The 14172-nt window shown below is 42.8% G+C and overlaps 2 protein-coding genes across 2 annotated transcripts in view; both read left to right on the forward strand.

The window, feature by feature from the left end:
- pnpla7b (patatin-like phospholipase domain containing 7b) overlaps window positions 1–3284 on the forward strand; it is an 82807-nt gene extending 79523 nt beyond the window's left edge. The window contains exons 29-34 of the mRNA XM_015971837.3: window positions 1880–2028; window positions 2110–2262; window positions 2342–2458; window positions 2597–2681; window positions 2785–2906; window positions 2987–3284. Coding sequence (XP_015827323.3) covers window positions 1880–2028; window positions 2110–2262; window positions 2342–2458; window positions 2597–2681; window positions 2785–2906; window positions 2987–3052 — 692 coding nt within the window. The 3' untranslated portion in view covers window positions 3053–3284. The remainder of the gene's footprint in view (window positions 1–1879; window positions 2029–2109; window positions 2263–2341; window positions 2459–2596; window positions 2682–2784; window positions 2907–2986) is intronic.
- A 9024-nt stretch (window positions 3285–12308) lies between these two features.
- The window catches only part of zgc:64051 (leukocyte surface antigen CD53), a 14764-nt gene continuing 12900 nt past the window's right edge, over window positions 12309–14172 (forward strand). The window contains exons 1-2 of the mRNA XM_015971843.3: window positions 12309–12432; window positions 13005–13075. Coding sequence (XP_015827329.3) covers window positions 13013–13075 — 63 coding nt within the window. The 5' untranslated portion in view covers window positions 12309–12432; window positions 13005–13012. The remainder of the gene's footprint in view (window positions 12433–13004; window positions 13076–14172) is intronic.

Here is a 14172-nt window from a genome sequence, read left to right on the forward strand (position 1 = left end):
TATGAAGAAACTGCAGCGTGTCATGCGCTCTGCTGAGAAGGTTGTTACCTGCAGACTTCCATCCATACAGGACCTGTACACCTCCAGGACATTATGGTGTACAGGTCAGATCACAGCTGACCCTGGAGGAGGCTCCGATCCATTCGGACCAGAACCTCTCGCCACAACAACAGTTCCTTCCCCTCTGTGGTTGGACTCATGAATGATAACCCTAAGACTTCTTTTGCAGTCTCTTGGCCCTGTGCTGTGTTTCTGCACCTGTCTGTGCTGCTCTGATCAGTAGCTGCACAGTCTTGTATCTATTAGTCTTGTTGTTGCTCCTTAAGCTTATTTTATTTTGATGTTATTTTTATTGAAGCTGAGATCAAACAAAAATAATTATCCACCCGTAGTTGTCAATAACTAAATGTGGACTGGAATCTTGATTGATGCGGTTGGTCTGTGGCTCCACAAAGGGTTCCAATTCACGACATAGTTCCAGAAGGATCTCCTTCAGGAAGCGGTATCTGCTCAGGAGCCACGCTGGCTTCTCACCAAGTAGACCAGTGCGCTCACGGAAGACGTGTTCCATCCGGAGAACATGCTCTGCTAAATCCCACAATAACACCAGATCAGCCAAGATTCCTGTTGGTCATAGGCGTCTCTTGTAGGTTCTAACAGCAGTTATGCTGTTTCTCCACAGACATTGTTATTTATTGGGTAAATAATTTGTGGATGAGGAACACACATGGATGCCTTCAGTGTTGCGGTTCCCCTGTTCTCCCACTAGATGCTGTTTGTACACGTGGTCAGACCTGTTCTTATATTTAGGGACATTTCTACACACAAGTATAAGATGGTAAGTTCCACACAATGTGTAAAATTGATCCTATGAACAAAGTATGCACAGATCTGTGCGTAAGTACAGTTGATAAATGAGGGCCCAGGTCTTCATGAATTAACAATATTTAAAGCCCATGCGTTTGGTCAATTATCGATCATAATGTCTGTCAGATCTCAGCTAGGGAACAACCCAAACATTAGACTGTAGTTTTATTTATTTTATTTATTTTTACCCGAGTGAGAAATTTTCAATCTTTGCAAAAGTTGACCAGCTGTGGAGGCCATTTTGGTCCAGAGGCGGACTGGGAGAATTTCATGTGGTCATGAGACCAAAATTGTACTCTTTGGTATAAATGTCTCTTACCATGTTTGCTGAGTTGATCCCCAAGATTACCATACCCAGCTCCTCCCTGGGCTGCAACCTTATAATGGTGGAGGGTTTTCAGTGTCCCAATGGTTCTAGGAGCTAAGTTGTTACAGGCTTTAAGCCTCTGGTAGGGTCACCCATGTCATACAGGTCCTAGGTGAGGGATCAGACAAAGTGCAGCCCAAAGACTCCTTATGATGAACATTACAGGTGAAAATAACGTTCCCTCACCCGTACTCAGGCCCCCGGGCCCCACTCTGGAGCCAGGCCTGGTGGTCGGGGCGTGGCAGGTCACAGCCAGAAGAGCAGTGGGTCGCCCCCTTCCCATGGGCTCACCACTCGAGGAAGGGGCCAAAGGGGCGGGTGCAGTGAGAGATGGATTTTGGCTGAAGGTGGGGACAAAAGCTGGCTCAGTACGTGGAATGTCACCTCTCTGGTGGGGGAGGAGCCTGAGTTGGTGTGTGAGGTTGAGAGGTTTCAGCTAGATATAGTCGGACGGTCAGACAGAGTATTATAAATAATATAAATATATAAATAAAGTTATTCCACCAAGTTTTTCTTTAGAAAATGACTTCAATTTTCAGATCTTGTTTTGTGCATCAGCGAACTTTTTAAATGGCCCCTGAGCTCTCATGATACTTGTGGACAGAACCTGATGGGTTACATTGGTGATTTACTCCTAATGTTCAGCTGACGTAGCTCGCAGTATGGGGGCAAAGGTCGTCATCGCCATCGATGTTGGCAGCAGGAATGAAACCAGCCTCACAAACTATGGGGACTGTCTGAGCGGCTGGTGGCTACTCTGGAACAGGTTTAACCCTTTGGCTGAGAAGGTCAAGGTGCGATGAACTTTAACCTCAAATAAACATCCTTAGGAGGCGGAGCCAACTCAGATAAGCACAACTGTTATTTGTATGCAGGTTTTAAACATGGCAGAGATCCAAACACGCCTGGCCTACGTGTGCTGCGTGCGTCAGCTCGAACTGGTCAGAGACAGTGATTACTGTGAATACATCCGCCCGCCCATCGACCACTATGGAACACTGGACTTCAGCAAGTTCGACGAGATCTCTGTAAGCATCCATTCTTCCCTTTAGCTTCCTGTTTTTATAACCTGCTGTTGGATTGGCCCTGACCTGCTTCTGTCTGCAGGAGGTGGGGTACCAGCACGGGAAGACTCTGTTTGACTTGTGGCATCGCAACAGCGTGGTGGACAGCATGTTGAAGGACCGACACCAGGAGGAGTTCCACAAGACCAAAACTGGACATGTGAGGAATAGAAACCAGTTTTTACTTGCTTTTGGTTTGTTGAACACTTGGATAAACTTCAGTTTGAAGCCCTTGTTGCTTGCTCATCAGCTTGTTGACCCGTCCGGGTCTCTAACTGGAACCTCTACTGTCCCCCAGGTGGTCACATGTCCCAATGCCTCCTTCACTGACCTGGCAGAGATTGTGTCCAGGATTGAACCGGTCAAGAATGTTCTGATTAATGGTGGGTTGTCTGTTAAACACAGTCAACGCGGACCCGTTTCGACCCTAATGTTCGTTTTTCCTGATGGTTCTGATTCCTGTGGGTCTGTTTTGTCTGCCTCCAGAGGAGCAGTCTGATGAGTACCAGACAGACTATGATGAAGAGGCGGTGGAGAGCGCCCTGTCAGACCTGGAGGGCTTTGCCCCCAGCAGCGAGCAGACCGATGGAGATGAGACTGCTGAAACTGTGTGAACCAAGCCATCAGAAAGTTCTACTAATGAAACCAAAAACCACCAGACTCAGTCATGAAGGTATTTGTTTTACAGGATGAAGAAGTTCTGGATGGAGTTCGACGCCGGAGAGAAACCTCCTCACAGAGCTCTCACCTCTGACTGTCGCTGCAGCAGCCGTCTGCGGTCCACGGGAAACAGGCTTCAGGGTCCCTCAGAAGACAGTCCCCTGGTCTCCGTGGTCTGTGGAGAGCACGTGGTTTTTATGTGTAATCACGAGAAGTAGTGGAGAAGGTTCTTACTGACACACAATGGGATACTGGACCCCATTACAGCTGTCATCCTCTAAGCTCCCTGCTGGACTTCCTACAGCAGAACATGAAGCTGTTGTGAAACGTGTTAAGGGTTTATGTCCTGGAGAGGTTGTTATGGAAATTTTATGTTTATTAATTCTTGGTCATTGACTCAATCAACTGAATGTAATATGTATTGCTCCATGCCTCTTTGCATGCCCACTCATTCAGACACACCCACACAAGTCACACACACACACACACACAAACACATTCTTGACTTCACCCACACACACACACGCTCTCTCTCTCTCTCTCTCTCTCTCTCTCTCTCTCATCTCTTGGTATAAATAAACTCTGTGGCCAGATGTTCGGGGCATTTTGCCTCGTGCATTATGCCACAGTTATAACTGTTTGACTTGTCTGTTCATTGTCTCCTTTTTCTCTTCGACTACAGGAAATGGGTTATTGATAAATAAATTGATAAAATCCATGACATGATTTGGTCCTTCGAAAGCCAGGGTCCCATCACCTCGCGGCGCCAAGAACCGATGCCGGAGGGCTGTCCACAGCCTAAGTCTCCTCCAGCGCTGAGTTTTGCTGGGGGTCGGTGTGAGGGTCTTGACGTCGCTGGGGGGAAATGCAGATCCACGAACCACTCAAGACCTGGAGTGGAGAGATTTGGTGAGGCAAGTTTGTTTTTTGTCGTTTTGTCTTGTGGTACCGAGAGAAATCCTAGGTGACCAGAGGTTAAATTGGTTTTTGGGCGTTTTGGCACAAGTATAAACACTACTCTTGTGTGATAAAGTTAATGGACCGGTGTGATAACTAAGAGGTTAAATTGGTTTTTGGGCGTTTTGGCTGGAAGTATAAACGCTACTCTAATTTGGCCTGGCCTTTAGGCGTTTTGCCTTGAATAGAAACGTTACTCTCATTATCGATTGTTTGTCTTAGATGTTGTCTGCTTTAATTGTTGTTTGGATAAATGAGAGAGTGTATGGATTTGCTTTGTATGTGCGGTATCTATGTATGGGGAATTAAGAACTCACAAACACCTTTTGAATGAAGATGGTACATTCAAGGGCGTAGGAACGAGTTTAATATTGGGGGGGGACACATTTTGGAAATCTAACAAATCTGTTTTAGGTCAATATATACCGTAGGTCAACTTCACTGAAAAAATACATTAAATGATTATTTCTGATTCTAACGTGTCACTGAGTGTTTCATGCAGGCTGAACATGAACATAGTCTCCTGCCGCTATCTCCTGCATTAGCTTCTGATAGAAAATCTGATAGACGGTGAAACTCTAGGATTAGAAAAGTCTGACAGATGTGACTCAGGGCGTAAGGCAAAGCCCAGAAAGACAAGAAAATAACTTTTATAGGCCAGTTCACTAACATTCTGTTTTTTTTTTTTTTGATCGGGGACCCATGAGCCAGCCAGAAGGGGAGGAGACTTAGGCTCCTTTTGACACTGTAGACCACAACGTTCTACTAAACAGGTTAAAGGCCCTGGCTGGGATTTCAGGTTCTGCTCTAGACTGGCTCTCTTCCTATCTCACCAACAGAACATTCACAGTGAAGTCCGAAACCTTCTCTTCAGATACTGCCTCTCTAACATGCGGGGTTCCACAAGGTTCAGTTCTAGGGCCTCTACTATTCGCATTCTATATTCTTCCCCTAGCTGGCATCATTCAGTCTTTCCCAGGCATCTCCTACCACATCTACGCTGATGATATTCAGCTCTATATGTCCTTTATGCCACACCAGTTGGACAGGCTGGCCACACTTGTACTCTGCCTGACCCAGATCAGTAACTGGCTGTCCAGCAACTTTCTTGTCCTCAATGCTAACAAGACAGAGACCCTGATCGCTGCAGCCCCGGAACTTCAGCCACAAATCGAGCAAGAAATTGCCTCTTTTTGCCCATCACCCAAGGCCAACATTAGAAACATAGGAGTTATTTTTGATCCAGCTATAAGTTTAGACACACACGTCAAAACCATCTCCCGCTCTTGTTTCTTTCAACTGAGAAACATTTCAAAAGTCCGTAAACTGGTTTCTACTGCAGATCTGGAAAAAAATCATCCATGCCTTTGTGTCATCACGCTTAGACTACTGTAACGCTCTTTTTACTGGTCTCAGCAAAACCTCCCTCTCACGCCTTCAAGCCAACCAAAATGCAGCAGCCAGACTCCTAACCAAATCCAGCAGACGAGCTCACATCACTCCAGTTTTACAGTCCCTCCACTGGCTCCCGGCAGAATTTAGAATACAGTTTAAAGTTTTAGTCCTGACCTACAGAGCTCTTAACAACCAGGCTCCAAGCTACCTATCTGAGCTTTTATCCCCACACACCACCTCTCGGAACCTTAGATCCACATCTGAAAACCTCCTGGCTGTTCCTCGAACCAGACTGAAAACCAAAGGGGACAGGGCCTTTCAGACTATTGCACCCAGACTTTGGAACAGTCTGCCTTCAAATCTCCGTCTCTCTAACACTGTAGAGGTCTTTAAAAATCATCTAAAAACTCACCTTTTCATCCAGGCTTTCCCTCCCTAAATGTTCAAAAAGATGGCTTTGTTCGGGTTCACACCTTCACTTTGTTTATACTCATGATTTAATTTTCTATTTTATCACTGCTATTGTTTTTCTGATGTTTTTATTGGTTAGTGGTATTTGCCCTGATCTTTATCATGTTGTACAGCGCTTTGTGATTTATGTCTGTGAAAGGCGCTCTATAAATAAACTTTTACTTACTTACTTACTCCCCATTAGCCAGATCCAGGTGATTACCGGCCAACGTGGACGTTTTAATTATAAAATAGCTGTTTATGCATCAGTAGTGTTTTATTTTTATTTAATAATATGAATGTAGGATATATTTTAATAAAATGAATGTAGGATATATTATCTTATTCCTATGGGTAGACATGTGTAAACAGATTTAATACAAGACTAAAGCTGTGAACATTCAGTCTGAATTGATCTGACTCTCATCAGAATATTTTAAACTACATCAGCCAACAATGCTGGCCAACAATCAGAAAATTCTGTTTGTTTCTGACAGAATGAAAAAAGAAATAATTCACTTACAACAACAGCTGGAACTACGTCATTATTCAGATGGACAAAAGAAAAAAACAGTGGCGTAAATTGCAGTCTAAATGCACCAGAAAGCAGAGTTTAACACTTATTTTTCTAATATTTCTAAGGAAGTGTATACAGAATGTAATTTATTCTTAAACCGTACTGCCCAGCCCTACTTGTAATGGGATTACATATATTTAACTGTGTTCACTTATTATTACATTCAAATCTTCCTCTCATCAGTAACCTAAAACCATCTCATTCTTCACTGTAGCACCTCAGCAGCTCTGGTGCTCCCTGTCTCACTCTCAGCAGGTCTGATGCTGCCTGTCTCTCCCTCAGCAGGTCTGGCGCTGCCTGTCTCACCTTCTTCATCATTTCCTGCTGAACTTCCTCTGGTCTCTTATATGAAAAAAGTGACATGAATAAGGTTTAAAAATGAAATGTGATGAGAATGTCACAAACAAGCAACAATCACACTTACAAACTCCATTTTTATGTGGAGATTCTACTTTATTTATTTCGTGTCAAATGGTTTTTGTCTGTTACTGTAAAATTCGCCATTTTTTGTTGACTAGAAGTGTTGTTTAATGTTTAATGCTAACTAGCAAGATTTTTACGCTAGTCAGCCATTTTAGCATTTGACCAGAAATACAATTATACTCTTGGACTAAATTATTACCAATTCACAATTCATTTCTTTCTTTTTTTGCCAATGAGAAGAACTCGCTGAGCTGCTGCCGTCTGTCTGACACCTGTGTCTCCCCCGGCTCTGGCTCCTGCTTCACTCAGCCAGCCTGTCTAACTCCCTGAGGGGAGGGGCTGTGTCGGAGAGAAGTCCACGGTGTCTTTCAAAATAATAGCTCGCGAGTCAAATATTTCAAAATCACTCTTTTTCTTCTCCATGTTATTGGGGGGGGACGAATGCGCATTTGTCAAATATTGGAGGGGACACGTCCCACCCATCCCCCCCGGTTCCTACGCCCTTGGGTACATTGATGGAAATGTAAATCCAGCAAATGGGGAAATGATCTGAAAATCATCAGAGGATTGATGAAAAACATGTTCCGCTGGTATTTTGGTAACAGCTGACGTGTTGTACTTGCAGGGTAACCTTAAAGTGAGATAGCACAAGAGAGAAAAACGAGAAAATTACAAACTTTCAGGATTATGGTTACGTGGATGCACAGAGTGGTGGAGAGAAAGAAAAAGGTTGAAAATGTGAAACAGAAAGGAAGCAAAGCCTGCCTAAAAAAAATCTAAACTGCAGCTGTGCTCTGAGCCACCATGGTCAATTGAGGCCTGAAGGCTATAACTAGAAAATAAAGATGAAAAATATAATTTGAACAGATTCTCAAAATTGTAATTTACTTATTTGTTTTTGTTAAGCACAGCTGTTGAAGATTTTATTGCATTTGAGCCCCTCCATGTGGACTTCAGTAAGTCCAGTCAACATATTTCATGTTCAGAATGCACACTGTCCACTGAGGTAAACATGTAAATTATTTGCAAATTATTAAATGTTACAATATTTGTTGACATTTGTTTCATTCACACCCAAAGATTAATGAGAATAATTGTTAAATAATCATGGTTGAAGATTTTGTAATTCATGCATCAAAAGGTTAAGCCCTGGCCAAATATTTAATTCCTGGGATTCTGGTGACTAATACAATTTGAAGTATGAACTGTGCCACATTTAGTGGCTTAAAGGGAATGGGTTTTAGTGGAACCCCTCAATTTGAGACATTGACTGTTTATCTGTGATAGGTAGTAGGGATGTTCCGATCACATATTTTTGCTCCCGATCCGATTCCGAGTCATTTGATTTTGAGTATCTGCCGATACCGTCCCGATCCTTCAGCAATACAATAAAATAGCAAGAAAAAAGGGAGACTGCACCCAAATTGACCTGTTAGGTTTTTATTATAATTATTATTATTATTATTATTATTTATACGACGGCATCCAACATGATACCATAAGAAGGTAGAAACATTTTGTTAGTGCAGCAGCACTTTAAACCAAGTAAACAAAATTATATCTTTGTAGCTTATCGGTGCAACAATATAACAATGTAAACAAATTTGTTTTTATAGAAAAGTAGAAAAGGTTTGTAAAATAACTCAACACAATAATAGAAGTTAAATTAAAGTGCTTACCTCCACCTCTAAGAGATAGTTGCATAATTCAGTCAGGTAACAAAATAAAGTACATCTTAGGCCTTTAGACTGACTAGTTTATTAAAACGAACAAAAGATATGCCTAATCAAAGTGGTGTACGAACTTAACACCATTCAAGTATAAAACATCAACATCAAATTGCAAAGAACTGGTAAATCACCTCTTCCATGTGCTCATGGAGCTCAACTTTTACTCTAAGGCTCCCAAATAAAGTGCATTTGTTTTTTGAGGAAAATCTGCATCTCTAACCCTTTCAGAGAGGAAGTGGTGGCGCTGTCAGGACCAGGTGAAGATGTGGAGGTGTGGCGCTTCGAAGATGCGGAGAAGGCAGCTCTTACAACGGCACTTGCTGATAGATTATAATCCATAGAACAGGAGGGAGCTTGTGGGCTGCTGCAAGCGTCTCGCAGATCCTCAGCGAAGTCCCAAAAAAACAGCTCTTCTAATGGATTTTGCTCTAGGTAATGGCTGGCCCATTGCAGGGCTCTTCCCCTTAGGAGGAGCGCCATATTAATTATCAAGTCCGTGTCCATAATGTCCGAGCCATAATATCTCACCATGTCCAATACAAAAGTCCGACATGAATCCGGATCGCCATCAAAAGTGTACATCCGGGTCCGCTGGGTCCTGGTTGGTCGGTCCATTCTGTCACGATACCAGGTTTGTAGGACCCAAAATGCAGGAACCCAAGATGACACGAGGCAGGTGATAATATAAAGAAAAATCCTTTATTTTGAAGGATGAGTCCAAAAAATAAGAATAAATCCACAGGGGCTGGAAGTCAAAACTCCAATAAGTCCAAAATAAAAACTAGAGACAAAACACTAGAAACTGGAGAGGGCTGAGATCAAAACATTAGAGACTAGAGCAGAACTGACAGAATACCACAATGAACCGACACAAGACAGGGCTTAAATACACAGGGAGGAGTAATTAGGAAAAATGGCAGCAGGTGTGTGGAGTGAGGGCTGGAGGGAAGACAGGTGAATATGATAATCTAACTGGGAAAACAGAAACAGAGGAGGGCAAATACCTAAACACAAAACTAAACAACAATTATCTAAAGACAGAGGGAAGGGCTCAAACAAGCTGGAGGAGCACACACACACACACACTTACACTGAGTTGGGGAGGACACGCACACACACACACACACTGAGTTGGGGAGGACACGCACGCACACACACACACACACACACACATACACTGAGCTGGGGACAAAGAGGTTGGAGCTGACCTGGGAGGACACACACACAAACACACACACTGAGTTGGGGAGGACACGCACACACACACACACACACATGCACTGAGCTGGGGACAAAGAGGCTGGAGCTGACCTGGGAGGAATGATTTAAAAGGGTAACAACATAAGACACTTAACTGAGACGCAGACAAAAGACACATGAGGGCGCTATGAGACACAGAAGGGAATCTAGAGAGGGATGGGGAAACATCAGGAGACACATGAAGGAAGACGCAGACCATGACAGTCATATTAACATGCTGAAACATTTTTCAATCAATGTAATCATAACATGACATTCATTTCTAACTTCAATCACTGAGCACAGATTAATGAAGCATTTCATTATATTATAATGATTATAAGTAGCAATAAACAAATGTTTATTTAATGATTATCTAGCTTATAAGTTTTAGAAGTTCATGTTTAATTTAGGAAATCATTCTTTGATTTAGCAACTAATCTGAGCTGTGAGTGTTCCTTATTCAAAGGCACGAAGAATCCTGTAGAACGATAAGGGAAGCTTGAGCCTTGAGGAGAGAACATTATTGTTGACAATTCGTTGTCTGTGTTCAGAGCTGCAGAGAGGCTCTGAGCTCCAGCTGATGGGATGAAGGCAGGCTGATTTAAAGGGAACACATGCAGTCTCATGTCTCCATTTTGACAAGATGTTGAATGGTCAAACTGTACCTAAAAACTGACCATTGCTGGACGTTACACCTGTGACATGAGTTTCAAACTCAACCTGCTCTCCAGTGAAAATCACACAGCACCAGTACTGGACCTGCCAATTTTGGTGACCTCTGGCAAATGCCAGTGGAGCTCTACGGTAATGTGCAGTGAGCACAGGACCCAGTACAGAACATCGGGTCCTTAAGCCAGGCCCCTGCACACACTTGTGTCTGTTAGGACCCAGTACCCGGGGTTAACTCCCCAGCAAATCCAGGCCTGACCTGACCTGTTGACTTACAAGCTAACCTGATCCAGTTCCCAGGCACAATACACTGATTATGTTGTTGTGGTTTATTTTGGTTTTACTGACCCTTCCAAAGTAACAGATTTTCCATTCGCCTACTTGCATCAACATGCTTCTCACCTTTATCTGGTTTTGCTTTTATGCTGCACATTTTGATGATTTTTTTTTTTGTTAGGTAACATCTTTTAATCTGTTTTTTTTTCTTCTTCTCCTTTAAAACTAAACCCTCCCAACCTTGTGGGAGGGACTTCACAGATAGGTTTTAATTTTAAATATTAATAGAAAAAAAAAACTTCCACTCTGAGCCGTCATTTTCATTGAATAAAATTTCAGTTTTTCCACCAGTGAAACAACTTTCATGTGGGTCAGTCACAGGTGCCTGGTTTTAAAATGCAGACCAGCACAGAAACTGTTCTTAGCCGGGCGTACACTGTGCGACTTTTTCACTTTTTTGAGCCGATTTTCCAGTCGTGCGAGAATCCACGACATCGGGGCGAGTTTTGCGCCGAGCGGTCGTGTAGTGTACGGGGGTTACGAGAGGCGATTAACACCACGTGACCAGCTGCCGATCAGCAGTCGTGAGGTCGCATGGACTTCTGGCGTGTTTAATATTTTGCTTGTCCCTCGTGAGGGTATCGCACTGTTGAAGCGGCGCTGCGAGCAGCTGCGAGCCAAAAAGTATCAGAACCGCTCACGGCGCATTCGCAATCTTGCATCAACGCCGGTCGCTCGCTATTTCCCTAATAACACACGCTGTTCGTTTTTGTTTCTACACGTTTTTTTTACTCACAAAGATTGTCAAGAAAGCGTGTTTGTCGTGTTCATGTCAAATTAAACTGATCACAAAACACAGATTTACTTTCTTTATTTCGTTTTCCTCATCCAACCCCCATAAATCCCTGTGTGTCCTCCTGCAGCACTCCCGAAGGACAACAGGCAAAACAAGACAAAAAAGTCTGACGTGTTGAGTAAAAACTGCTATTTTTAGCATATTTTTAGGGCTGACGTGTTGCTACCAGACGTACAGTGTGAGCAGTCAGGTCGCATGCGAGAACTGGGTTGTACAGTGTGAGCACATGACTCGTGAGATCTGCTCTGCGAGGAAGTCGTACAGTTTGAGCTGAAGCTGAACGCTGCGAGTGAAAAAGTCGCACAGTGTCCGCCCGGCTTAAGACTTCTCAATGATCTGCTTTTATCTACTGAATATAACATGATTTTACATATGGCCCCAAATTGCCCATGCAAATGACCAATAAGATCAGTACAAGAATAGAACCATGGTGAATCCCTAATGTGAACGGTGCTTCAGACATCTTTTTGTGTCAAGAGGAGCTCATTCGCTTTCTCTGCCTTTAACAGACATCAAGAGCGTAAAGTGGGACTATTCAAAGTGAGGCTCGAGGGCCGTTTGTGGCTCTCAGAAGGAAGCCTACAACTCCAATTCAAGAATGTTTGGTTTAAATGATCAAAGTGAGAAATAAAATCCTCTAAACAAAAATAATTAATGTTGTTACGTCAAAGAGCTGCTGCCCACAGTTCATCATTGGGGCTATTTTTCTCTAAATATAACATCCTGTTTCAGACCACAACCAGCTGTTGGTCTTCAGGTCTATTTTTTCCATGTTGCTGAATCTAAAGAGGAAGTGAGAGGCTCTGCAGAAAGTCCCATGAGCTGAGCTCAGTAGCATGATGTGAAGTGGAAGCGAGCATAACAGCACACCGAACAACAAGAAGAACCCAATCTAAACGGTAAAAATTCAGCTTTAATGATTGATTCTGATTGGTCAGTTTAATCATCCATGTGAGATTTCATGTTTTGTTATAGTTTATTACTCCTCATTACAGAGAAATTATGTGTTAAACACCAGAGCCCAAGGAGATAAAATGTCTAAAAGAATTCATTTAAATGTTAAACAAACATGGATTTGACATTTCAGAAACTTTTCATGTTTTTGGATAAAGTTTATGTGGATTCAAAAACAAAATTCGGACACACACTAAGACTAAACAACAACAACAACAAAGTGATATAAATGTATTTTTAGTCAGATGTTTTACTTTACATTTGGTGGAAGTAGTGAGATTTTGTGTCACCCTCCAGAACTGAGCTGTCAGTGTCATTTAGATTTAGACAGAAACAGTTCATTCTTCTGGTAACTGAAGGGCAAACAGGAAGTGATGCGTCAGCCTCTCGTCACTGCTGCCTGACCACATAGTTCTGTTGGAATCGGCCCGCATTAACACCAGATTCTCAGATCAGATTGACTTTGACCTTTGATGCGAGTTTTAGATGACAACACGAACCCTTGTTTCTGTTGCAGGTCGGATCATGGCTCAAAGCTGCCTCAAGTGTTTAAAGTACACCATGTGTGTCGCCAACTTCCTGTGTTTTGTACGTATGTTTCTACCCATTACACCACTCTTCTCCTCGCTCTACACCAAGGGTATTCCGTTCTGGGCCTTGAGGGCTGGTATCCTGGAAGTTTTAGCTTTAACTCTGCTTCAACACACCTGATTTCAATCTGCAGGTGATGAACAGGCTTCTGCAGAGCCTGATGAGCTGCTGCACAGATGATTCAGCAATTGATTCAAATTTGTTGAAGCAGAGAAACCCCTAAAACATGCTGCATACCGGCCCTCCAGGACCGGAATTGAATACTCCTGCTCTACACAGTAGAGCCGTGCATTTGGCACCTGGGTCTTTGGCGTGGGTTTACTGATCTAGTATAAGGATACAAGCTACCAATATACATAAAACACAGGATAACACGGCCTGGTACATAATTCAGGTTCAATTCAATTCAGTTGATTTATGGTATGTCCTGTTCAGACCTGGAGTTGACATCAGTTATCAGATTCCAAGTGTCATTGAAGGGCCTGTATCATTCAATGGTAGGCACAATATATGATGAAAAATTACCATTGGCACTAGTCATTTTTTGTGAATCATAAGTTATTTTTGTTACCCATTACTTCAACCCTGAAATGAGATGCTAGGATTGGTTCAAATCCCACCGGCTGCAGACCCGGAGACCTGCACATTTATGCAGATTGATGGACACGATGATGCAACTATGCCCCATCCAGCTTTCTGCAGCTGCTGGACAGAACAATAGGGGGTTTACAGCTGGGATAGGAAAATGCATGCTTCTTTTGGAGTGTTTTTCATGAGGAAATAACAATGTAATATGGTCAAAAGCTCAAAAAAGTGGATTTTGCACGATAAAGGACCTTTAAAACAAGAAACCCATTAAGACAACTCCAAACTTCTACACTGCAGCCACATCTGTTGCACATATATCAGCAGTCCATAATCAATATTTAAATTATTCCTTTATAATTGACAGGTGCTATAAGTACACATTCTGCAGTGGCATAATCACCAGTCTACTGTCTCAGTCATGTTGGAAGGGAGATTATTGAAACATATTTCATTCTCAGACAGTTAGGGGTCAGTGTCAGTGGTTCTCCTTTCAAAAAAGCTTAGTT

The sequence above is a fragment of the Nothobranchius furzeri genome, chromosome 17 (assembly GCF_043380555.1).
Source record: "Nothobranchius furzeri strain GRZ-AD chromosome 17, NfurGRZ-RIMD1, whole genome shotgun sequence".
Taxonomy (NCBI): domain Eukaryota; kingdom Metazoa; phylum Chordata; class Actinopteri; order Cyprinodontiformes; family Nothobranchiidae; genus Nothobranchius; species Nothobranchius furzeri.